Raw genomic sequence first — 25834 nt, forward strand, 5'->3', positions numbered from 1 at the left:
CAGTACTGAAGTGCCGATGGGTCAGTCAGTCAGTTTCTGCAGACACAGATGTTTCTTCTGGGGGTTCTTGTTCATAGCCAGATACAGCATCTTTTCAGGACTTGTACTTTTCCCATGGTGAGAGAATTGCTGCTGTGTTTGAGAGCTTACTTTTGGCACTATGCTATTGTGTAGGTAATGCCAGTTAGTTCAACACCACATTCCAGGTCATACACAGGTGACTTCCCATGGTGCTCTGAATGACAGGTAGCGGGTGCAAAGCAACCAGTGAAGCCAGGTTTGTCAGTGCTCCAGCATGAGTGCCCAGTCCAGTGAGCACACAGTGCTCACAGTGCAAAGCATCCGCTCATGCTTGGAACCTTCAAGAACACTCTTTATTCTTTGTTCATGAGATTGTACCTCATTCCTGTGAGACTTTCCTCATCACTGTGAGCTCACACCCAGTAGAAGTAACCCGAGGGAAGTTTTGGCTGACACTTTCAGGGGGTTCTAGTCCATCATGTAAGGAAGGCATGGTAGTACAGGTGGCTCAATTGTTGTTGCAGGAGCAGAAGACTGGCTAGTCTTCTAGCTGGACAAGAAACAGAAAATGTCCCAAAGGTTTCACACAGTGCCTCCCGGTGAGAACCAAGTGTTCACATACATGGACTTTTAGGGGATATTTTAGTATTACACATATTAATATCAGAAAGAACTCTGGATTTGTAATGAGAAAACAGCTGAGTCTCTTAATTCCAAAAATGTGTAAGTTAACTACCCACTAAGTGAAATGTAATTATTATTAGATGAAACTGTATGAATGTCCTCAGCATATTATTGCTGGAGCCCAATAGTGTGTGTATAACACTAACTTACCAAAGAAACAGCATCATAACTTTAGATAACATTTGTTCCCTTCTGTAGCATTTATTTCTTCACAGTGTACTTGAATTTGACCTATATTATTTATGCTTCTGGATAGAGTATTGGCACATTGTACTCTCTTTAGATTTCCACAGAACCCCTGTGTGATTTCAGGTGGCTCAATGGCTCTTATAGTAATGTACCTAATATTCTTTCCCATAGTGAGTCATGTTATGGCTGGAAAATTTTCCTATAGCAAGAGTGCTCCTGTAGGTGACTTCAGTATCATGTTTCTCCCATTTGGTTATTGGATGTTTGCAGCACCTTGTTATGATCACTTGATTATTACCTATCATTAACACTCAAAAGGTATTGCACTAGACTATCAGTATTTGGAAGAATGTATTCTACTTAATACCACATATACAAAGTAACTCCAAATGAATTCAATAATGTAAGACCTAAATCTGTAAAACTCTTAGAGGGAATCTTTGTGATCTTACATTTAAACTATATATTTCCAGATAGGACACTAAAAGTATAGGCAACAACAGGAAAGACTAGATACATTTATCAGATTAAAATCTTTTGTACATTAAAGGACATTATAAAGAAAATCAGAAGAGCCTGTAGAGTAAGGTAGCTCATGCTGCAAATTGTGTAAGTGCAGCCCTAGAAAGTGTATTCTCCAGAATATAGTTAGAACTCCTGGGTTGGTAAGATGATGGCTTAATGTTAAGAGCACTGGCTGCTCTTGTAGAGGACCCAGGTTCAGCTATCAGCTGTCTGTAACTCTAGTTAGAGAGGATCTGACACCCTCACACAGACATTTGTGCTATATTTTATGTGGCAAGACACTAAATAAAATCAAAATAAATACCCACCCAAAAACAAAACAACTCCGAGGTGCTCGGGCGATGGTTAAGTCAGTGTTAAGCAGTCTCCAGTAAGTTTGAGAACTGTAGTTTAGATCCAGAAGCCACAGAAAGGTTGTGGCAGCCTGCCTGTAATTCTGGCCTTGGTGAGTGGAGACAGAATTCCTAGATCAAGCTGGCTAGTCAGACTAGCCATATCAGCAGGCTCTGGATTTGATTGAGAGACCCTGCACAAGCTTAGGATGATTCCTAGCAACAACCTCAGTCAGGCTTTGACATGCACTCAGCATGCATGGAAACGACCTAGATTTGATTTCAGGTACCTACATGGTGTCTCACAACCATCCAATTCAGTTTCCGGGGATCTGACATCCTCTTCTAACCTCCACAGGCAGTCAGCATACACATACATAGCAGTCATTATGTAAAAGAAATCTTTAAAACATTAAAGGTTGGTGGGGGGTGCGCTCTTAGAACTCAACAAAGAAAAGACGCTCATTCAGTAATAGATCTCTGGGTGTTTAGGATGTAGCTCAGCCAGTAGAATGGGGCATAGTATATATGAAGCTCTGGTTTGGAACACTGAATAAACCAGATGTGGTGGTACACTCCTGTAGTACTTTGGAAGAGGCAGGAGGATCAGTTCAGGTTTTCCTCGGTTAAGTTACATAGCAATTTTGAGGTCAGTCTTGGTTTCATGAGACTGTCTCTAAAGTAGATGACAAGCTTACCCTCGGTCCTCTAACATGAAAGGAGAATTTAATGGTTAAAGAATTTTATGTAGTCTCTCACTGCCAATATGGCTTTCCAGCACTGGGATTATAAGTACACCTAGCTTTGACATGGGTGTTAGTCTCTGAACACACAGTTAATGCTTTCAGAGCTGACACTTTTCTAACTGAGCCATTTTCCTGGCCCAAGAAATGTTTAGAAAATGAAAAGTAGTAATGGGTACTCAAAATCCTAAATAAAATTAATAATAATTGTGGGTTATGCAGTTAAAAGGTTAAAATGGTAAATTTTATTTTAAATATTTATTATACATAAAATAAACTTAATATATGTATATAAATATCCACAGTAAATAAAATTTAATGCAATGGGTTTCTCTATATTTAGCAAGAACCTTCGCTTCAACATTTTCACTGTTGGTACCAGTAAGAGCCAGAGAGGGTGCCAATGGTTATCACCAATCCAGTGATCTGGCTGAAGCAGAGAACTGACTCCTGAAAGTTGTCCTTTGACCTTAAGATGCATGCTGTAATGCATGTGTACACTTGTGCGCGAGCACACACACACACACAGATAATACCACCTGTAAAGACAGAATTACTCTCAGAGATAAGAATGGTTGGGAAGAGCAGAGGATTGGCAGAGTGGGAGGGGCGTGGAAGAGGGCTATGGAGAGGTGAATTCAATCACAGTAACTTGCCCAGTCTACAGTAAAGCAGTGAGTATAAATTTAGTTTGGGGGTTGGAGAGATAGCTCAGCCATTAAGAAGAGCACTTCCTGCTCTTTTGGAGGACCCAAGATTGGTTCCTAGCATCACATAGTTGCTCAAAACTGGCTGTAGCTCCAATTCCAGAGCATCTGACACCATGTTATTTGGCCTTCATGGGCACTGCATAGTTATGGCACACATGTATTCTTGCAGGAAAAATACTCACATGCATAAAATAAAACAAAAAACAAAGATTAAAAATTATAAAAATATACATTATATAAATGTATTAAAACATAATGAAATTTGTTGTCATATTAGTATAGGCTATTAAGATTCAAAATTTACTATGATATTAAACATAACATTAGAAGTGGTTCAGCAAAATATATGCTTACTCCCCAGAAAATAAAAATGGGAAATTAAAATGAATCTATCACTAACAATGGTATTTACCTCTTAAACCTGTTCCATACACATGACTGAAGCTAGTGTTGGTAAACAGTATTTACCTACATTTTGAAGATTTATTAGCATACTATTTTTTTTACTAGTTCTTTTAACTCCTTCTTGTGTTCTAATTGATTCTTCTTATGGCTTTCTAGAATTCTTTTCAGGTTTGCATATATATAATGGAGGCATGACTCAGCGAGTATGTGATTGGCACATTCCTTGTCTTTTATTTGCCCCAAACCTCCATTTACAGAAGAAGAACCTGCAAATCCAAGTCGAACAGGTGATTGACTCAACAAAATCACCCTGCTGGTAGGGAGAGGCAAGATTTGAAACTCAAGCTATGTGATTTTAAACTTTCATGTAAGTTAAACCCTCAATCAGACAGAAAAAAAGTGATAAAAATCAGGGCAGTAATTAGTGAAATGGGGTATAAAAGAAGGCTACAAAGGATCAGTTAAAACAAAGTCGTGTGTGTGTGTGTGTGTGTGTGTGTGTGTGTGTGTGTGTGCCATTATTGTATGGGTGCCAACATAGGTCACATCATATGACTTGGAGCTCTCCTATCTCTGTTTTTTTCTCACACACGTGTGACTTGTGTGCATACACGTGTGTGCACACATACACATGTACTCTCACAAATAAGGAAAAGCAATTTTTATACAGTCTGGCCAATCCTTTTGTTCACAAAGCAACTGATTCACAAATGCCACTACCTGAAGAAACCCTTTGTTAGGTCACTCTTCCTCCATTGGTTGTATTGGTTTATCCATTCTGTATTCCTGTATTTGTAGATTATCTATTGATGGATTGGTTGATCAGTTTTATTTCTTGATACAGAACCATTTCAGTTGTTCTCATTGGTTGGTTGCCTTGGCTTGAGACAGGGTGTCATGTATCCCACGCTGTCCTCAGACTGGCTGTGTAGGATGATGTTGAACTTTCTCTCAGACCTCTTGCCTCTGCCTGCCAGTGCTAGGGTTGGTTACAAGTGTGCACCACCACATCTGACTTATGTAGTGCTGGAGGTGGAACCCAGGACTTCATGCCTACTAAGCAAGCACTCCATCAACTGAAATACGCTACAATTCCCTTCACTCATCTTTGCCTTCCCTGTACTAAGTGAGAGCTTGTCACTATTGGAGCTCTGGTATTTGCTTCAGATCTCCTGAACAACTGATGTTTCTAAAACAGGCAGAGATCACCATAGCTCAGTTCTGGTAAAGCATAATTTAAAAATATATGCAAATATGGAACTAGATTTATCACTTTCAGTGTATTCTCTATCCACATCTCTCTTGGTGGCAGCTGACTTCTATTGGTAGTATTTGAAATATATTTTTAACAGCTTATTAGAGAGAGTAATGCTTATATCCCTCATTTATCCCTCTTTGCCCATTTCCTTGCTGTGGATAACAACATAATCCAATCTAAGATTTGAGATGCTTTTCTACATTTCATAAACTTGACACTTTCCCAGGTGAGGTGGCACACATGTATCATCCAAGTATCTGAGAGGCAGAGGCAAAAGGAGTGCAAAGACAGCCTCAGCTACATTGTGAATTTGAGGTCAGTGTGTGCTACTTGAGCCCTTGTTGCAAAATAACAAAATTAATATTTTTAAAATAAATAATTCAGTGTTTTTTTGTCTTGTTTTGTTTATTTTTGTACTTGTTTTTATATATTTGCAAGGAGTTTATAACCTATCTTAATTTCAAAACTTTTTTCCACTCAAAAGTGAAAGCCATACCCGTTAGGTCACACTTCCTGTTTGTTTCCCCATCTCTCCTGCTGTCTCAATTGCTTTTCTGTTGCTGTGATAAAATACTGACAAGCAGCTTAAAGGAGAAAAACTTTATTGTGGATCTCAGTTTGAGGTACAGTTTATCATGATGGTGAAGTCAAGGCAGCAGGAACTTGAGTCAGCTGCTTCCATTGCATCCAGTGATTGCCTTCTGAGGCTCAGTCCTCTTTCTCCGTTTAGCTAGGATCCCAGCTAGGGAATGGTGCCACCTACAGTAGGCGAGTCTTCCTACCTTGATTTCTATAACCAAGATGATCCGACACAGGCATGTCCTGATGAGTCTAGATTCTGTGACGCTGACAGCACTCTTCATCACATCTGCCTACTGCTAATCTGTTTTCTGTCTCCGAACTTACATTTCAACATGTTAGACATTCTGAGAACCCTAGAATCAATAGGATCTTGTAGTAGATATTCTTTTGTGTGGTTTCTTGCATTAGCATGTTTTCCAATTCATCCAGGCAGCCATATATTTTGTTGTTATTGCTTTGCTTGGTTGTTATTTTCCTTTTCTTTGTGGGGTAGATACTGGGGATAGGTCTAAGGCAGTGGTTTCCAACCTTCCTAACGCTGCAACCCTTTAATATAGCTCCTCATGTTGTGGTGACCCCAACCATAAAATTATTTTCATTGCTACTTCATAACTGTAATTTTGCTATTGTTAATAATGTAAATACCGATTTTCTGATGGTTTTAAGTGACCCCTGGGAAGGGTCTTCTGACCTCCCAAAGGGGTCATGACCCACAGATTGAGAACTGTACCCTAAGGCCTTTCCATACTATATAGCTGAGCCCTATGTCCATCTGTGCTTCATTCCTTGATAACGGCTATATGCAATTTCACTATGTGGATCTGTTGTATTATGTTTTTCTGTTGACACTTGAGTTGCTTCTACCTTTTAGCTACTGGGAACAATATCACTCTTTTTTATGTTTTATTTTTCCTATGTAAATTCTTAAGAGTTGCTAAGAAAGTGGTAACTAATGGTCATTATTTGGGAAGCTAACAGCTTATAGCTATACTACTTGATAATCTAGGACTGGTCTTGTTTGTTGGTGTGATACACCTGTTCACATCCTGCCACTTTAGCTTTTGCTATATACAGTCATTTCATGTGTACCCTATGTCATCTACACTTTTCATTAAATGGTACCCCTTAGGTTTTTATTTGCTTTGTTCATAAGCGCATGCATGGGCACACACGCAAACACACACACATATACAAAAAAATGTGCTGTCAATTAGAGGGAGTTTTGTGAAATTCTAGGACATGGGGTATTTATCCTTTTTGTAAGACTTTTACCATTTTCTACATAGTTCTTGGTCATATCGTTTGCCTTATATTGACCTCTGTTTTTTTTTTTTTTAACTAGTTAAAAGATGGCACTAGGGACAGCTGGGAAAGTGTACCACTTCCAGAAGTCCATCCTAGTTCGATTCCTGGATTGAGAGGGCCGCTGAATCATTCTCTCTTGTCTCCTGTCTGTTTCCTTCAAATCTCTGTTTTAACCAATGCCCTGGTTCCAGAACAGTTCCTCTCCTTGTTTTGCTTCTACTGCTTTAGCCCTCATTTTGCTGTTTGTTACAATAACAATAAAATTTCCCTGACATTGGCAGATACATTGCATAATGTTTTATGCACTTACCAGCCTCCAAGATCGTCTTCATCTCCATCACCCTTTTATTGCTGAAAACAAACACAAACACATGGTCTGAGAAGAGGTTTTCCTGGGAAGAGAGCTTACTCCACTCTTTGTGTTATGTGAGACAAGGTGTCACTCTTCACTCCAGGCATGTCTGAACCTTGTTGTCCTTCTCACTCCACCTCTGTGCACATGGCAGGCATTGACATTTCCACATGTTTTCTCTTCAGTCTGTTACAGTAGCTCTGATTTGGCTTATGTAGGAAAAGAATTCTGAAACATTCAAGTTAAAGCCTGTTATAGAGGTAGTAAAATGCCTAGCGTTGGCATTTATACTGTACTGATAATAAAGAAGACACTGATTTGAAGAGAGCTTCTATTGAATATATCTGTAGAATTTGACATGGTTTTGAACTTCTGTCTAGTGATAAAAATGAATAAACTGTCCCCCATGCCTTCCTTTGAAAGATTATCAAATAATTATTCTCATATGGAAAAAATATATCCACAAAATACACAAAGTTGTTGAACAGATAAAAAGCAAGAGAAAGTATTTTTTCACGTCATTGTTAATGTTTTTAGATTTATTTACTTTAGTTTTTATATGTATGTTTATTTTATATGTGTTTTGCCTGTATATATGTATATGTACCACATGTGTACCTGGTGCCCTCCAAGGTCAGAAGAGGGCATCAGATCTTTCTGGACTGGAGTCGTGGATGTTTGCAAGCCATCGTGTGAGTGCTGGGAACTGAACTGGGGTACTCTTCAAGAGTAGCAAGTGTTCCTAACCACTGAGCCATTTCTCCACCTCCAGAGATTCTTTCTTAAGTTGTTACAGGCATTAGTAAATATTTCTGATGGATCTAAGTAGTATGCAATGTAGATTAGATTTCTGAATTCTTTTCTCTATATATGTATTAATAAGAACACAACATAATCATAGAAAACAACCAATGTTTATTACTATTGAACTTCATATTGTGATGACAAAATGGCTAAGAAAATCATCCTAAACAGGGAAACATTTATTTTGGCTCATGGTTTCAGAGGTTTGAGTGCGCACAGTCTTGGCTCTCTGTCCCTGGGCCTGTGGTAAGGTAGCACATCATTGCGGGGAGTACAGCAGTGCTCTTCATCCCATGCACTCCCAGAAAAAAGTGGGTACAATAAATAGGGACAATAATAGACCTCCTTCAGTGACCTGCTTGTACAGCTAGCCCACCTACTAAACTACTAAGCTTTCAACACCTAGGCCTGTGGGTGCCATTCCAAATCCAAAGTATAATAAATACCAACAAAAATCACTTTCATATATTGAGCTATTAATTTTCTGTTACAGATCTGCCAAGAGTTTAACAGTACCTGGGCATGGGAGATGGAGAAGAAAGGCTATCTTGAAATGAGTGTTGAATGCAAACTAGCACTCCTAAAGGTAATGCATGTACTATTTGTTGCAGTAGTTTTAATTTAAAAGTTTACTCTGATGCCTAAATTACAAAGTAAAGAAAAACATGAGTCAACAAGATAGTTCAGTGGGTAAAAGTATTTGCCACCAAGTCTGACAACCTGAGTTTGGGTTCCTGGGAGCTCCATGGTAGAAAGAGAGATGAGGCTGCAGAATTGTCCTCTGACTTCATATGTGTGCTATGGCGTGCAAGTGCCCCCACGAAATGAGCGGATACAGGTAATGAAACGTTTTTGAAGTAAAAGAAGGCTGATTATGGATATCCACGCCTGTAATCGGAGCACTTGCGGGGCTGACTCGGGAAGGCCCTGAATTTGAGGCCTCCTGGGCCCAACAAAAAGCAGTGAGGAAAGGGCAGACATTCTATTACTAGAAGACAATAGGTGCTTTCATTTTTTTTTTTTTCTTGTTTTTCAGTGATAAAAAGTCTGTTCAGAGCTGAGGAATGGTTTTTCAGGTAGAGTCCTTGCCTGACAAACATAGGGAACAGATGTCAGATTTCCAGAACCTATACAAAGCCAGGTGGTGTGAGTCTGCCTATAATCCCAGCCCTTGGAGGCAAGCTGGATAGGTACTCCAGGCAAACAAAGCCTTGTGCTCTGGGGTCAGTGACCTGCCCTACATTAATCACTGGCCTCCGTGCGTAGGAACACCAACACACATGCAAAAAAGTGCATATGCACAGCACACACATAAAAGTCAAGTCTTGTCTTTCCTATTTTTAAGGATTGTCTTTACAGTCTATTCTTAGCAGTTTCTGATTAGAGATGCAGTAACAGAATAGGGAAGCAGTTGCTTTGGTTGTTTTCGTCATTATTTCTGCTGCCCACTTCATCAGTCACTGTATGTTACATACTGTTGATACTGTACTCACTTAATACATTTGAAGTCCTCATTGTTTTCCAGATAAGCTAAGGGTATGCCATCGTGTTACTAAAACACCTTCATGTAACCAAAACTATTTGATTAAAATGGGTCATCTCAATATAGGGCTACTTTCAAGTTTGAGTTTTCATGTGTTTCTTTTGTTACTAACCAAGTGGTCGGTGTAACAGAAGAAGCTAATAGTGAAAAAAGGAGTGAGATTTTGATTGCTATGAGATTTCATGGCGCTTCTTTGGTAACATCCTTATTTATAAGTCCTTAAGGTTTTTGGTGATGCTTTTGTTTGTTTGCTTGATTGTTTTTTTGTTTGTTTTTGAGACTGGGTTTTTCTATGTAGCCCTGGCTGTCCTAGAACTCACTCTGTAGACCAGGCTAGACTTGATCTCAGAGGTACAACTGCTTCTGCCTAAGGAGTGCTGGAATTAAAGGCATGTGCTACCACTCCTAGCTAAGCAATTCTTAATATACAGTATGTATATGAGATAAGATAAGGCTAGAGTATCTGTTATTCTAGTGTTAGATATTAATTGCTCATAGCTCACATGAAAAGTCTACAAGATGCTTACAGCAGTCTTTCTGAGGTATCCTGTCCACTTAGCATTTATATTTGTAGTGTGTCCAAATTTGTCCTTGTGTTTCATTTGGTTGAACCTGGACTTTTCTGTTTTGCAAAGAGTTGTCTTAAACTCTTAGGCTCAAGGGGTCCTCCTACATCAGCCTTCAGAGTAAAAGAAAAATTAGGATTCTTTAAAATACTGCTTAGAAACAAAATGTGTGACAGTTTACCAGAAATGTTTAAATGGAATGGTCCAATGATTCAGCACTCCTACTGTTGGCTGTACATCCTACGGAAATGAAATCAGCATTAAAGCAAATAAATAAACCAGCAAAAACCAAAGTATGGCTCTCATATCCACACTTGACTTCTCATGTGCACTACAGCAGTAATCATAATATTGATAGATCTTAGTGATTAAGAAATGCGTTTGTAGTCTCTAAGAAAAAGTGCTCGTGATATGGCCAGTGGGTAAAAACAGCTACCCTCTGAAGTCTCTCAAGTCTGAAGACCTGAGTTTAATTCTGGGACTTCAGAAGGAGAGAACCTATTCCTACAAGTTGTCCTCTGACCTACACATGCAAGCTGTGGGCACATATGTGCCCACAGACACGTAAGAAAAATAAGTAAAAATGTAATTTAAGACATTTTTAAATTAAGAAGACATTGTGTTAAGTGTAGTAAGCCAGGCACATAAAGAAATGACACTGTGTTCTCACTTTAATTAAAGAGTCAATGCAACAGTGTTTAACTCCAGTCAGTAGGGTGACAATCAGATTGGAGAGATTTCGGGTAAACTTACTAAGTTTCAAGTAGTTGGGTGTTATATTGTTAAGGTGATTATAATTACATAGTTGAAAATTGTTAGTAGATTTTAAGTGTTCTTATCACAAAGTATGCTTGAATTAATCATTCTACATTGTTTATATATTAGATCATAAATGTATGTGATTTTTATTTACCAACTACATTAATAGATTTAAAATATAAGTGAACATTTAAATATAGTATTAAACAATGGTAATTGGGGAGTTTTTAATGCACATAATAAACTCAGTCTAGTAATATAATTTGATTTGTATATAAGTTAAACTATACATACATATTAAAACTCTACATTGGTATAAAGTTAAAATGTCACCTTTCAATTTCCTTTTTGAAGTTGATTAAGTAGATTCTATGTACTAAGATGAAAGAGTAGTAAAAACAAATTGAACTGTGTGGCCTCTTGGCTCTGCCCCTGGATCAAGTCCTGAAAGTGTGTCATATTTATTTGAGAAATGTGTGCACAGTATTTTAAGCCACAGTATAACTGTTTTTCAGTATCTCTGTGAGTGTCAGTTTGATGACAATCTTAAATTCAAGAATATAATTAATGAGGAGGATGCTGATACTATGCGTCTCCAGCCAATTGGGCGAGACAAAGATGGCCTCATGTATTGGTACCAGTTGGATCAAGACCATAATGTGAGAATGTACATAGAAGAACAAGATGATCAAGATGGCTCTTCTTGGAAATGCATTGTCAGGTACCTGTACTGGAATCTTTATGAACTGCTCTCTTTGACCTGTGATGCCAGAATGGGCTTTTGCTTACTGGGAATTGCCACATTTTCTAAGGCTAATCTAGTACTCAGCACAGTGTCCATAGTAGGTACTTAATATTTGCCAAATAAATATAAGTACCATTCCCATCCATAGTAAGACATATACTTTGTGCCCAAAATGTTGTGATCTGAATATGAATGTATAACTTCAATGTGTGGAAGAACATATGCTTATAGATATATATGTATATCAAAGCACTGTTTGGTTCTCTTTCCTATTTCAGTTTGACCAGTTCATCTGTACAGTTTTTTTCTTGGAGTTCTGAAGAACATTGTGCTTTTGTGTTACATTTAAAAAAAAAATTTTGTTTTTCATTTCTCATTTGTACTGACAGTTAAATACCTTGAAATTAATTTGTTTTGCTTTTTAAAAATAGATCAATGATACGAGACCTCTGCAGAAAATTTTTGTTTTTAATTTTCTATTTTGCAATTTCATTATTTATAAATATCATTAATAGCCATATTATGTAATAATGTTGGAACTTTAGTGGCATGACAAAATAGGGAAACCTTGCCTAACTTCTTGGTGTAAATAGCTGCTTTGACATGAACTCTTACCTGGTTTTGCCCCATCTTTATTTTTAGTATATTTTTATCAGTGATTACTAATTCATTATTAACATTCATTTGATTAAGAAAGTTCAACTTTTTTCCATTCTCTAAAGATAAGTATGAGCTGAATGAATTCATGGGGTGTTATTAGCAGGTATAATGCCTGCTTCTCTTTTGCTGTTGTTTTGGTTTGTATTGGTTTTGGTTTTTCAAGACAGGCTGTCCTAGAACTGGCTTTGTCGTCCAGACTTGCCTGGAACTCACAGAGATCCTGTTCTCTGTGCCTCCTGAGTACTGGGAATTAGACTGAGCCAACAGTGCCTGGCATGGTTCTCTCTTTAGCTAAGTTTCTAAATGAAGATAAGCAACTTACTCCTGTGATATCATTTTCCCCCTCTTGTTCTTTGTGAATGCAGGGCTCTCTTCATGATGCTCTACTGCCAAGTGTACTGTTGCAAAGGAAAATATTTTCTCCTGCTTTGTAGATCAAGAAAATGTAACAGAGAAATTATGTTTGCTATTGCTAATGCTTACTTTCTTAAAACAACTTTCACATGCACACTGTTAAATATGTCCATGATGTGAGTTGTTGGTTGTGTGTGTGTTTTTTTTAACCTAGTTTGTATTTGAATCTGGGTTCTTTTTTTTTTTTAACCACATAGAGAAACGTTACTTTTTTATCTCTAAAATTTTTTCTGTGCTTCATTTAACTTTTGCATATGTCTCAGTTGGTATGCATATGTGTTTGCATGTGTGTGAGCACACTGTGTACACGTGTGTTGGCTGGAAGCTGACATTGGGAGTCTTCCTCAGCTACCCTCCACCTTCTTCATTGAGGCAAGGTCTCTCACTTGAAATCAGAGCTCTCTTAATATGGCTAGCCAGCTTGCTTTAGGGATCCCTGTCTCCTCTGCCTCCTGCGTGCTGGGATTTCAGGTGGACTGCGATGCCCACTAGACATTTATGTGGTTTCTGGTTCTACTCTGGTCCTCATATTTTCCTGGCAAGCACTTAACCCACTGAGCCATCTTCCCAGCCTTATATTAAGGTAGTGATACTGCCCCTATGGGAGATTATGCTAAGACCATATTGCATGCTCAGTAAACATTTGCTCTTTTCTGCCTACTTTTTAAAAAAAATAGAACATGTCACACTAAACAAAATTTAAATGTGTGTGTGCATGTCACATGCATGTGACACAGCTTACATGTGGAAGTCACAGAATAATTTTGGGGAATTGGTTCTTTCTCTCTTTCCACCTTTATGTAGATTCTAGGGATTGAACTTGGGTCCTCGGTCGGGCTGTGCTGTTTAGAGCCACAGTATAGCCCTGTTCTCCCCATTTACAACTTGGTTTTATAAACTTCTAATTCTAAACACTGAAATTTTATATCTTCTTTAAAAAAAAATATTTATCAACAGATGGTTAAAATTCCCACAGTGTTTCTCACCCCCTTTCAGCCATCACTGGCTTTATTTCTAGTTGCTCTGGCTTCAAAAAACAAGAACAAGATGCTAGGATTGTAGCAGTTCCCAGAGGGTTTCCTTACATATATAAAACCTTGAGTTCAGTCTTCAGTTTTACATAAACAGTCCTAGGGGCATATTCCCATAACCCTAGATGGAAGCTGAAAGAGCAGACATTCCAGGTTATCCTTGGCTACACAGTGAGTTTAAAGCCAACCTAGGCTGTGTGAGACCTTGTCTCAAAAAGAAAATGAAAAATCAAACAGAACCAAAACAACAGATTCTAAAACTAAACAGATGCCCTTCACAGGTGCCAATGTCTATTTCTGATAAACATTAAATAATAAATGATGTGTCTACAGTCAGTGTTTAGAACCCAATGCTCATAAAAGTGTCTAAGCAGTTTTTCCATGGTAGCAATAGGGTTTTATTTAGTGAAATAGCAGGTTGTTTTTAGCCTTTATGAATATTTTTTTGTTTTTTGTTTTCTTTTTGGTGGTGGTGGTTGCTGTTTTTTTGGAGACTGTCTCTCACTGTATATTCCTGGCTAGCCTTGAACTCGGAGACTGTCTGCCTCTGCCTCCTGATGAGATTAAAAGGCATGTACTACCAGGCCCTGTTTGTGTTACTCTTAATCGGGATACACAGTAATTCTGACCACATAATACAGAAATGTTTGAGACCAAGCAGAAACATTTGAGTTCACTGACTGATACCCGCTAACCTAGTTTTTAAACATGTGGTGGACAAGTGTTCAGTTTATATTGTATACAGACTTGTACAGTAAGAAGTTGAAGGTATGAGGGTGGTGAGTAGCTTAGCTAGCATTCCTGGCTGGATCTCAGGCTCCTATGAAGCCCCTTGCTTTGTGAAGTCCTAGTTGTATAGTGTATGTTTTCTGGGTAACATTAGCTTTCTTCAGATTTCTTCCTGGGAGTGTTCATACTTATTATGAGCTGCTTGGGACATGGTGTTTAGCTAGCTTGTAACTGAATGAACTACTACTGGTAAATGTTGTGAACTGACTTGCCCACTTAGTCTTTCTTTTTGTGAATGTTAAATAGCAAAAGTGTATTTTGGCTTCCTCAAGAAGATATCACTTCAGCTACATGGTAGCACATGCTTTTAATCCCAGCAGAGACAGGCAGCTCTTTGTGAGTTTGAAGCCTGCCTCATTTACATAGTGAGAGTACAAGGAGATCCAGGCTTTGTAGAAAGTCCCTATCTCAAGACAGACAAGAGAAATGACTTGATCTAGGGATACACTTAATTAGTGGAGTGCTTGCCTAACAAGTGGAGGACATGGATTTGATACCCAGCACATTCTCCCTAAAAATGGTATTACTAGGTTGAGGGTGGGGATGTAGTTTAGAGAAGGGAACTTGCATAGTATGTATAAAGCCTGTATTTTGATCACCACTAACAATACATACTTATCTCATGGTGTATATACTTAATATCCATTTGGTTCACAAAATAATGTGAGGTATAATCTCACTTGATCCTGATGGGGTCATACTGAGAATATAGTTAAATTCTGATCCCAAACATGAAAAGAAAAATGTTTAGTACAATGAACTCCTAATGGGAGGAGCACTAATTGAATAGGAATAGAGTTGATATAGAATAATTTAAGGAGATGTCTATTTTTAGACATATAAAGAATTAATTTGGGGAAGATATGTGGATGTGTGTTGGGATTAAAAGGGCTGAGATATACATTATAGTGCAGAATTGAGTCCCAAAGAAACAAGGTCATTTACTTTGATATTATACAGAAATGGTTGTTTTCTGCTAGATGCTGTCAAGGTGTTTTCTTAGTAAACCTAGCTTATGTAAAGTAAGTTTTAAAAGTGGGATTAATCTTCATAGAAACTCTGGTGATGAGGAAAAGCAAATAGTCCAAGCAGAAGTTTGGCTTTTTGCTTTCTAGGCTACACTTGGGGCTTTTGTTTGTTTGTTTGTTTGCTTTTCTTTAACTAGAGAATGTAACTTTTTACTAAGAAAATTAACAGGCAAGTTTCCTGTACTTGAAACAACATCTTTAAAGAACTACTTTGGTGGTGGTTTTAGTAACATTCTTCCCCTCCGTGAGGCCGCAGTTTGGAACGCGTTTCTGCGTCATCTTGAGCAGGTGCTTATATAATAAAAATTATCTAGGCTTCAGAATTATGGGTTTTTTTAAACTAATAGTATTTAATAATAAGTGAGCCTTGTTATTGACCAGTAAGTTTAGAGGCATAACTGGACATTGACAATTCAAAATGCCAAAATTACAGAGTGCAATAATTTTCTAATACTGAAAATCTACCATAAGTTATAGTGTGTATTTATTAGCTACTGACAGCTTAACATCAATGTATTACCACAGTTTTACAACTTCTCTTAGGCTGGACATGACTGGATGGCGTTAGGTAAGGATGCTATCGGAGCCTGGAGGCTCGGAATCCCTAGAGCAAACAGGATGGCTATAGTAGCCCTCTCAGTGAGCTTTGGGTATAATTGAGAGACTCTGCCTTAATTTGTACAGTGGGAACCAAGGATGATGCAAGATGTTAGCCTTTGTCTTCAAAATGTGCTCCATTGGTGCCCACACATGTGAACATGCAAAGTCATGCATGCATACCTCACACTCATCTTACATAAAACAAAACCAAACATGTACTGTTGTTTATACAGTGCCTATTTGCATTTATTGTAGAATTAGTATAAATATGAGGCACATTAGAAGTAGTTAATGCATACATGTGCACATATTCCACATTGAAAATCATTTCATATATTCAGGTAAAAGAACTCAGATAAAAGTTGTTAAATTTTATTGAACTAAGTATGTTATATTTGTACATTCTCCTATAGAAAGTGGCAGTTTCATGTGGTTTAACTAACAAATTTCAGCAACAGAACTTGTCCCCCTTAGTTTTAAACCAGAATAGTATTTTTTACACTTATTTTATCACTTGTTTAGGCCTCTGGAAGGGAAGGCAAAAGCACATACAATACTTTTTTATAATTGATCAAATACTTTATGAAAGAAGAAATATATAGTGACAAAAGTGTTCATATTAAGTCATCATGAGGGAAGAGTTGTGGCACACAGATCTTAAGTTGGCATGATTTAATCAGGTGCTTCCTTAAGTCAGAGAGATACTATAGAAAGTATTTAGATTCTAATTCTAGTAAGGAAAAAACATATGGCTAACATTAACATGAATAAATGACCAGCAGTCTGAGAGAATTCCCAGTGGAAACCAGTTAGGTATGACTTTATCCCCACAGATATTTTACAAATTAATAATTTATAATTTCCACTGAAGTGACTAGGTGACTATTACTCAGAAATGCAGGTATTAACAAGTTTATGAGCCAACTGGAACTTATATCCTGCCTTCTACAAATATAAACACTGCGACCCCCTGACTTTCCATTTGGTGGTGTCTTCAGATGTCACTATACTATTATAGCGTCAGCTTCATTCCTTTGTACTTAATATTAACACAAGGCTTGTTTGAGCGTTTCATTTCATCTTGAGCTTCCATTTGCCTTTGCATTTGAAAACAAATGTGCAAACTCTGTGCCTGAAGCTGCCCTTACCCACTGTGCAGTTGAAGCCTAGCCTCAGTTATGACCTCATCCCTGTGACTACTGTTATACTTGCTATAGCATCTTTTTTCCTAACAGTACTCATGCAGTAGATTACCCGTAAGCAGCAAAAAGAAATGATCTCATGCAATATGAATTTGTCTCAAAAATCCTTGGTTGTGAAAGAAGCCAAACAGATATAGTGTTTGACTTTATTTGTTTTAAGCTTAGGTATCAACAAGACTAATAAACTGTGGTTATAATAATCAACACTGATAGCAGCCAGGCGTGGTAACACACACTTGCAATTTTACTACTCAGGAAGCTGGGGCAGAAGGATCTTAAGTTTTAGGCCAGCCTGGACTACTTAGTGAGTTCTGAGCCAGCTTGGGTTACATAGTGAGAGCGTCTCAAGAATGAAAGCCCCATATTTCATCTTGCCTTGGTAGGAGTTTATCTGTGTCAGTGTTTGGATATAGGTCTGTGGCTTCTGTTCCCCTGGTTCATGTTTTGAACTTGGTCCCCTGTGAGTAATACTACTTTTGGAAAATGATGGAATCTTTAAGAGATGGAGGACCTAGCCTGAGGGAGTGAGTCAGAGGATGAAGTTTGGTAGCCGGCCTCCCAGCGCACTGCCTAGTCTCTACTTCCTTGACTGCCCCTGCTCATAACCGCCATCTCTTCCCAGCCATGATGGGCTGTACCCTTCAAACTAAAGCCAAAGTAACTTTATTTTCTTTTTTTGCTGATTTTTCTCAGATCTTTGTTCACAGCAACAAGAAGAATGACTAACACAGTGAGTGTCTGTCTGGGCAAAGTAACTAACTGAACTGAATACTAACTGAGCTCCTTTTAGCCCTGGCAGGCTGAAAAAGCCGGGAATCCCAGCATTTCTGAGGCCAAGCTAGCTAGCCTGCTCTTCAAAGCAGACATCCTGCCAAAGCAATACCATTTTACAAGTAAACAACATGCTACCTTCACAGTGTGTGGGTTGTACCTCTAAAAATATTTTTAAATTGATTGTGGTTTTGATAGTTATTTACAGAAATTTAAATTCTGAATAGTGAATACAATTTTCACGTATCTTTATTCATAGACCTCTACCAGGACGTTTTAATTTTTTTGTTGTTTTATTTTTTTAATTATATAGTCTATGTATGTTGCGGGTTATTCATGTGTGAATACAGGTGTTCAGAGTCCAGAAGAGGGTGCTGGATCCTCTGGAACTAGAATCACAGGTTGTTGTGAGCTGCCTGATGTGGTACTGGGAACTGAACTCAAGTGTTGTGCAATGGCAGTGGGTGCTCATTACTACTGAGCCATTTCTAAAACTGTCAGGACATTCATTAGCTATGCTGCTAACAATGATTAAGAAGGTGAGACCTAAGCAGGGTGTGCTGGTGTCTGCCATACAATTCTAGTACTTAGGAGGCAGCAACAGAAGGCTTACCACAAATTAGGCCAGACAAATGCTACAACTATTAATATAAAATACACAAAAATTGAAATTAAATGAGATGAGGTGGTCTCTGGAGTCAGATCTTCCAGAATTCAATCCTGCTGAGACCTTAGGGAAGTAACTGTACCTCTGTGGATATCTCTGATTTTGTTCAGTTTGTTTTATTTTGAGAAAGGGTTTGCTATGTAGCCTAGGCTGTCCTTGAACCTGTGATCTACCTACCTCAGCCTCCTGAGTGCTGGGGTTTAGATATGCACTACTATGCCTTTGTGTTGGAGTTGAATTAAAGCTTGCTGATTTGTGCTATCTTAATAATATTGTTGAAGTTATTAGCATGCCTCCATTTTCTTGGCTTCAGTAAAAGACTGTTGTTCCTCTTAGTTTCCATTTTTTGCTACCTCACCATGTAGTTGATTCATAAGAGACAGAATAATGTTGCTGAACCTTAAACCATAATGATAATTAATGTAAGGCACTTGCTATATTTATATTATGCTTTACCCTATTTTAAGGAGGATTCCCATTTTATGGAAAAAAGATACAGGATCATAAATGTTTTAAAAAAATAGATGTGAGCTGTGGTGAGACTATCCCAAGGTGTCCAGGAAGAGCTAGCTGAAGAGGCTATTCTTGCACTTTGTCTGCTTTTGTTACCATTGGCTTCCAGGGCTATTGTTCCTGAAGGTTTAGCCCTTACCACTAACTCACATCTGAAGAACTATTAGGCTTGCAGAAGGAATATTACATAAAACAATAGTTAACAGTGTGGCCCATTTCTCCAAAGTCTAGATTATTTAAGATACATATAGGGGCCGTAAACATTAAAATCTGGTAAAGTTGGAAAGTTAGTCTGCCCTAAACTAAGTTTCTGATCTTTTCTACCAACATAATGCAATACAACCAATTTAAGTTTATCATCCCCCCCCCAACCCCCACTAGTTTACAAATGAATGAGACTCAGGCTATGGTTATTTTATTAGGCTTTGACAGTTACTGGGGGATAACATCTAATCTACTTTTCTAACTGCTGTCTTGGCTATCTCCCCAGCGGTGTACTCCAGATTCTTACTGGCCTTGTGCTCCTTGTCCATCTTCCCTCATGGCTGCTGTCTTCCTCTTCTCTGTCCTCTCTCTTCTCCACCCCCAGTCCAGTAACTCAAAACCCACCTCTAATCCCTCCAATAACTGGCTGTAGCCAGTTTTACTTAACCAATAGTTTTAAATCAAGCAACAAGGTTTGCACAACAAAAGCTTGTAAATGTGAGAATTCCCTTGGAGGGCTAGACCTGCTGAACCCAATTTAGCATTCAAATACAAACCAACAGAGCAAACCTCCACAGTTCTTGAAAGTATCCTCCTACAGACTAGAAGCAACTCCTTCTGCTGGGTTGGGTCTTAGGAGTGCTTCACCTCATTTGTTCTTGCTCTACATAGAGTCTGTCAGCAAAACCAGTCAGCTTTCCATGCAAAATTAGTCTAGAATTTTACCACGTTTTCATCCTCTTCCTATCTACAATAGTCTCCAGCTACTGTCGTTGTTTTTATGAAAATACAAACAAACTTCGAACTTAGTTTGGGCATGATAGTACACAGCTGTAATCTAGGAGACTGAGGCAGTAAGATCTCTAGTCAGAATACTCTCTCTCAATATCTCTCTCTGTCTCTGTCTCTCTCTGTCTCCTCTCTTTCTCTCCCCCCCCCCCACATACACCCCACCCCACCCCAGGGGCTGTTTACTATACCTACAAATATTATAGTCAGCATGACAAACCAACTCTAAACAGATTTCCCTCTACCCAAGTTTTTGTTTTTTAAAGATCTAGTTACTTTTATTTTTATGTGTATAAGTGTGGGTTTTTTTTTGTTTTATTCTTTTGTCTTCCACACATGTGTACATAGGCACACATATACACTTATATACATATAACATACATCATGCTCACATACATATACAAAAGGATTGTAATTAATATGTGAAACATATTCTAGACTAAGAGGACAGAAGCACAGTCATTTTGTCCTAAAAGAATATGGTATTTTGGAGGGGAATTGCTGATATTATAGATTGAAGGAAGAGAAAGGGAGGAAAATATCCAGATTGTTGTTAGAGGCTATAGTCTACTCTTAAAGTCGCAGTTATTAGGGGTGGAGAGATGGCTCAGTGGTTAAGGACACTCATTGCTCTTGCAGAGAGGACCTGGGTTGAATTCCCCCAAGCATCAACAAGGTGGCTCACAAACAAGTGTAATTCCAATTCCTGTGGATACAACACCCTCTTCTGCCCTCCATGGGCAAATAAATGCATGTAGGCAAAAACACTCATTATTTATATTTATACACAGAGAGAGAGAGAGAGAGAGAGAGAGAGAATCTTATTTCTAACTAGTTTAAATTTAATATACTTAACTTTTTCTAGCGGAATAAATCAATAAATAAATTAGCTCAAACTATGAAATATCTAGGTTTAGATAGTTTTCTGTTTTTATACTCTAATATGTGTGAATTATGCTTGTTTTTAGAAACATTAGTCAGGTTAAAAGCCTTTTAGGGAGTTTTTCTTAATACTTTTTTATTCCCTTTTATAGCTTTGATACATAGCATAAACAATCTAGATGGATCTTTTCAGTAATAAGAACATTTAGTGAGCTGGGCAGTGGTGGCGCACACCTTTAATACCAGCACTTGGGAGGCAGAGGCAGGAGGATTTCTGAGTTTGAGGACAGCCAGGGCTACACAGAGAAACCCTGTCTCGAAAAAAGAAAAAAAAAAGAACATTTAGTGAATAACTAGTACAATATACTTCTCAGAATCCAGCATAACTCTAGAAAATATCACATGGGTAGAGGCATGTGCTCCATACAGAACTGTGTAATAAGAAAAAGCGGTAATTAAGTGTCCACACACTTTTGTTAGAAGACAAACTAATGTAATGAGAAGGAAATAACATCTTTGTGAAAAATAAATTATTTACAAATAGTTGAGTCTTCTATTTTTCTATAAAGTTGATACATTACCATATCAGACTCTGAAAGAGCACCTAATCTGAAATATTAATAAACAGTTAAATTTTATACTTTTGCTTGGTGGTGGTTGGCACATGTCTTTAATCTCAGAACTGTGGAGGCAGAGGCTGGCAGATCTCTGAGTTTGAGGCCAACTTGGTCTACAGAACTAGTTCTAGGACAGCCAAGGCAACACAGATAAAAGTTGACTAGTATATATATATATATATATATATATATATATATATATATATTCTTTATTGTTTAAGTTCATATTAAATCTATGCATATTATGTGCATTCCCATACTTGATAAGTAGTTACCATTTTAACATCTAGTTGATTTCCACTAGTGACAATTTTCTTTCTTTCCCAGGGAGATCAATTTGATATTTGGTCTTTTATTTCTTGTATTGTATAAAATCTAAAATAGAAAATAATATAAAAGTATTAACAACATGTTGCTTCAAATGGAGAAGTCCACTTTGATCTGGCATGAACTGGTACTGACAGAAAACACAGGTATTCAACATAGAGTGTATTCAGCATCCCAAGGAGGAACAGACACTGTCATGGTCCCCTCCACCGAGGAGGCCTCTTCTTCACACGTCTGCATCGTCCAGCACAGTGATGCCCACAGAGAGGAGAGGAGAGCACAGCGGCTGTGCAGCCTGTGTGTCCCAGGACAGGTGCATCCCCACCTGTTTTACTCAGTGGCTTTCATTCTTGTTGTGGGACCTAAAATTATTGTTGAGTCAGAAAGGCCCACAGACACCCTGTGAGGAAAAGGAATACAAGAAAGAAGAAATATTTGTGTTTGTCAGTGGCACAGAAGGTTAGGTTATAAGAGAAGCTGGACATTGGTATACACCACCTTTCCAACACTGTGGTTTTGGGATGAAAGTATGTCCAGCAGGGTACAAGTATGATCTGTCAAAGGTCTCTGCTGATAAATGACAAAGAGGAGTTAGTAAAAAGCAGAAAAGTGATGCAGAAAGCTCAAAACGAAGGTATGGAAAGCAGGATCCTCCCCTTCCAGTCCCTTCCTGCCACTCCGAGAGGTGCTTCTCAGGAACTAAGGAAGGAAGGACCTGTCCTCACTACGGGAGAGCTGGAGGGAATGGTGAACATTGACAGGCTGATTGCAGAAACGGAAAGAAAGACCAAGAGTTAACTTCTGAAGACTTTAAATGGTTACAGATCTGATCATGTGGTATAGGAGTTCTTGATGAGTTGTCCCTGCCTTGCTGATGAGAATGTCACCAGGCCAAGTCAGCCCTGCTGGCATGTGCATAGAGATGAAGCCAGCAAAGATGGCCAGAGTTCATGGCCTTACTGCTGTGCAAGCCTACTCTTAAGCTAGCAGAAGTGCAAAGATCAATAAAGACATCTTTTCTCATTTTTTTTTGTGAAACAAATATTTTCCTAAATATTTTCATGCTCATGGTAAACCGGACCGGGTGATGACTACAACATTTTATATTCGCTGACAATGATTCTGCTTATTTATTCCAGGTGAAATTCCCTACAAAATCTCAATTCAATCCATGTTCTTTACTCTAAAGTAACTTCACTGTTTCATCCCCAGCTTAGGAAAATACACTTTCTCTTAGCACATTAATAGCAACTAACAGATTCATGGGTGTGGAGAGTTTCCAAAAGGGGTTTCTTAAACTCAGAGCATGGCGTTCCATGTCTGTAATTCTAATAATACTTTAGAGATAGAAGCAGGAAGATCACAAGTTCAGGGTCATCCTGGGCTTCACAGTGTTTGAAGCCAACCTGAATCCATGAGACCCTGTCTCTAAGAAGTAAATGAATGGGAGGAACCTGAGTGTAACAGTAACCTCTGTGCTGTTACCAGTGCTTGCAACACAGCAGTTAAAGCCACAGTTGTGTCTGCTTGATGCCACTGTATGGAGTGGTGGTAATGATCAGCATTGAGGATTCTGAATATTAAGGAAAAAAATCTTTTAAAAATTCTAAAAATTATTTTGAGCATATGATGTGTTTTGCCTGCATGTTTGTCTATATACCACATTTATGCCGAATGCCCATAGAAGCCAAAAAATGGGGTGAGGGGTATTAACTTCTCTGGAACTGGACTTACAGACAGTTGTGCTACCATGTAGGTACAGGGAATCTAACCTAGGTCCTCCAGAAGAGCAGCCAGTGCCATTGATCACTGAGCCATCTCCAGCTTCTCTCCACAAAAGATTTCATTATACATGCTAAAGCATACAGTGTGAGGCTCTTATAGTAAGCTAGAAGAAATGAATATAAATGTTTTTAGCATCAGTACTGAATGAAATTCCAGTTATTCATGCATTGACCCATTATGAGATAGTCAAAAGGATCCTGAACCACTGTGATCCAGACAATCGAGGTGGAGCTGTTAATAATTAATTGCAAACGTGTTGTCATACACATTCCAGGGGCCTTGGAGTTGTATGCATTTATAACAAACTGCATGTCTGTTTATAGAATCCGATTTCTAAGGTAAAACTTGCTCATCGTGGTAGAAGTGTGTCTGTTGGTGGGTGCTTAATGAGTGTGCGTGCCTATGGAGGCCAAAGACCACAGCTTCACGTGTTGGTCCTCAGGTGCTGTCTACTATTTTTAAGGATTTTTCTCTCTAGCCTGGATCTTAACCAAGTTTGTATTCTAGGCTGTCTGACCAGCCAGGTTACACAGAAAAACCCTGTCTTGAAAAAAAAAAAAAAAAAGAATAGTTAGTGATAGCACATAAACAAGAATAATATTGATTCCTGACAGCTGTAGATTAAACATGGTGGGTGGAGATAGTAATACCTTGTCTTCTTGACAGCACAACATGCACTATCGTAACACAATAAGTTATGGAAAATGTTGTGTGACGTTTCTACAGGCTACACAGGAACAGAGTCTGAATAATGGCAGAGTGGGTCCATGCCTCCTCCTTAAGGGTCAGGGTCTGAGCTCAGAGGCCAGCATGCATGCAGAAGCTCGCACAGGGACAGACAGGTACATCCCGAAAGACACCTGCCGTACCACACAGGGACACTGGAATTGTTATCTATAATGTGTAAATTCATAAGTAGTGGCCAGCCTTTGGCTTGTTTAATGTTGTACCTGCCCTTGCTTCTATCCAGAGTGTTTTGCATTGCTACTCTATTCAGTAAGGAAAAGAAAACTGTGCTTGGTGAGCAGTACCTTTTACTGTGTGTCCTTCGTAAGTACTTAGTTTTAGAATTTTGTTAGGACTACTCCCAGGCCATGTTCTTTACTGTGTTGTTCCCCTCTGATTTTAATTTCTAGTAGGTGCTGTTCACAAAGTTTACTAGACTCAGAAAGATTTTTATGCTGTCTTATTTTTTCCCTTGTTTAGAAATCGAAACGAGTTGGCTGAGACTCTTGCACTCCTGAAAGCACAAATTGATCCTGTCCTATTGAAAACCTCTAGCCAACAGGAAGACTCTTCCCGGGAAAGCCCCACCCTAGAGGATGAGGAGACCAAAAAAGATGAAGAAACACCTAAACAAGGTTTTTTTTGTGTGTTTTCTTTTGCTTTGTTTTGTAATCTCTTCTATTTTCTACTCCTCCACCCAACTATATAATCCTGAATTTTTATCTCAATTTGAAAAATTGAGAACCTTCCTATAAAAAACTATTTCAAAAGGAAACAAAGAAGCAAAAAAATACTTGTTCTTTCTGACATTTTAAAAAGTATAAATCAAATATGTTCAGGTTATTAATGTAATGTCTTACCAATTTGAGAGCCTTGTTAGGTAGGCATGGTGCCACTCACCTATGCTTTCAACACTTGGGAGGGAGAGGCAGGACGTGCTGAGTTCTAGGCCAGCCTGAGTCAAACCAAGGCCGGGACACACTGCTAAGACGTTTATTGAACTTGTCAGTTGGAATACAAAAAGATGGGTCACAGATTTGACAACTTTAGACATTTGGAGCTTTGTGGGCCTGTTGCTTTCGGTGTATTTATTTACATTGTTCTCCCCACTAAATTCGTGAACGTGCTAAACACTAAGTGTTTTCTCCAGCTGCAGCCCTGGAATCTGATTTCTGTCTTTGATTTGATTACAAGAACCTCATATCAGAGCCAGGCGTGGTGGCGCACGCCTTTAATCCCAGCACTCGGGAGGCAGAGGCAGGCGGATTTCTGAGTTCGAGGCTAGCCTGGTCTACAGAGTGAGTTC

At 38.5% G+C, this 25834-nt stretch overlaps 1 protein-coding gene across 1 annotated transcript in view; it reads left to right on the forward strand.

Annotated features, from left to right (window-relative positions):
- The window catches only part of Rsf1 (remodeling and spacing factor 1), a 105334-nt gene that overhangs the window by 47970 nt on the left and 31530 nt on the right, over window positions 1–25834 (forward strand). Inside the window, exons 3-5 of the mRNA XM_021166138.2 lie at window positions 8404–8496; window positions 11294–11499; window positions 25009–25163. Coding sequence (XP_021021797.1) covers window positions 8404–8496; window positions 11294–11499; window positions 25009–25163 — 454 coding nt within the window. The remainder of the gene's footprint in view (window positions 1–8403; window positions 8497–11293; window positions 11500–25008; window positions 25164–25834) is intronic.

Source organism: Mus caroli, chromosome 7 (genome assembly GCF_900094665.2).
Source record: "Mus caroli chromosome 7, CAROLI_EIJ_v1.1, whole genome shotgun sequence".
Classification (NCBI taxonomy): Eukaryota; Metazoa; Chordata; class Mammalia; order Rodentia; family Muridae; genus Mus; species Mus caroli.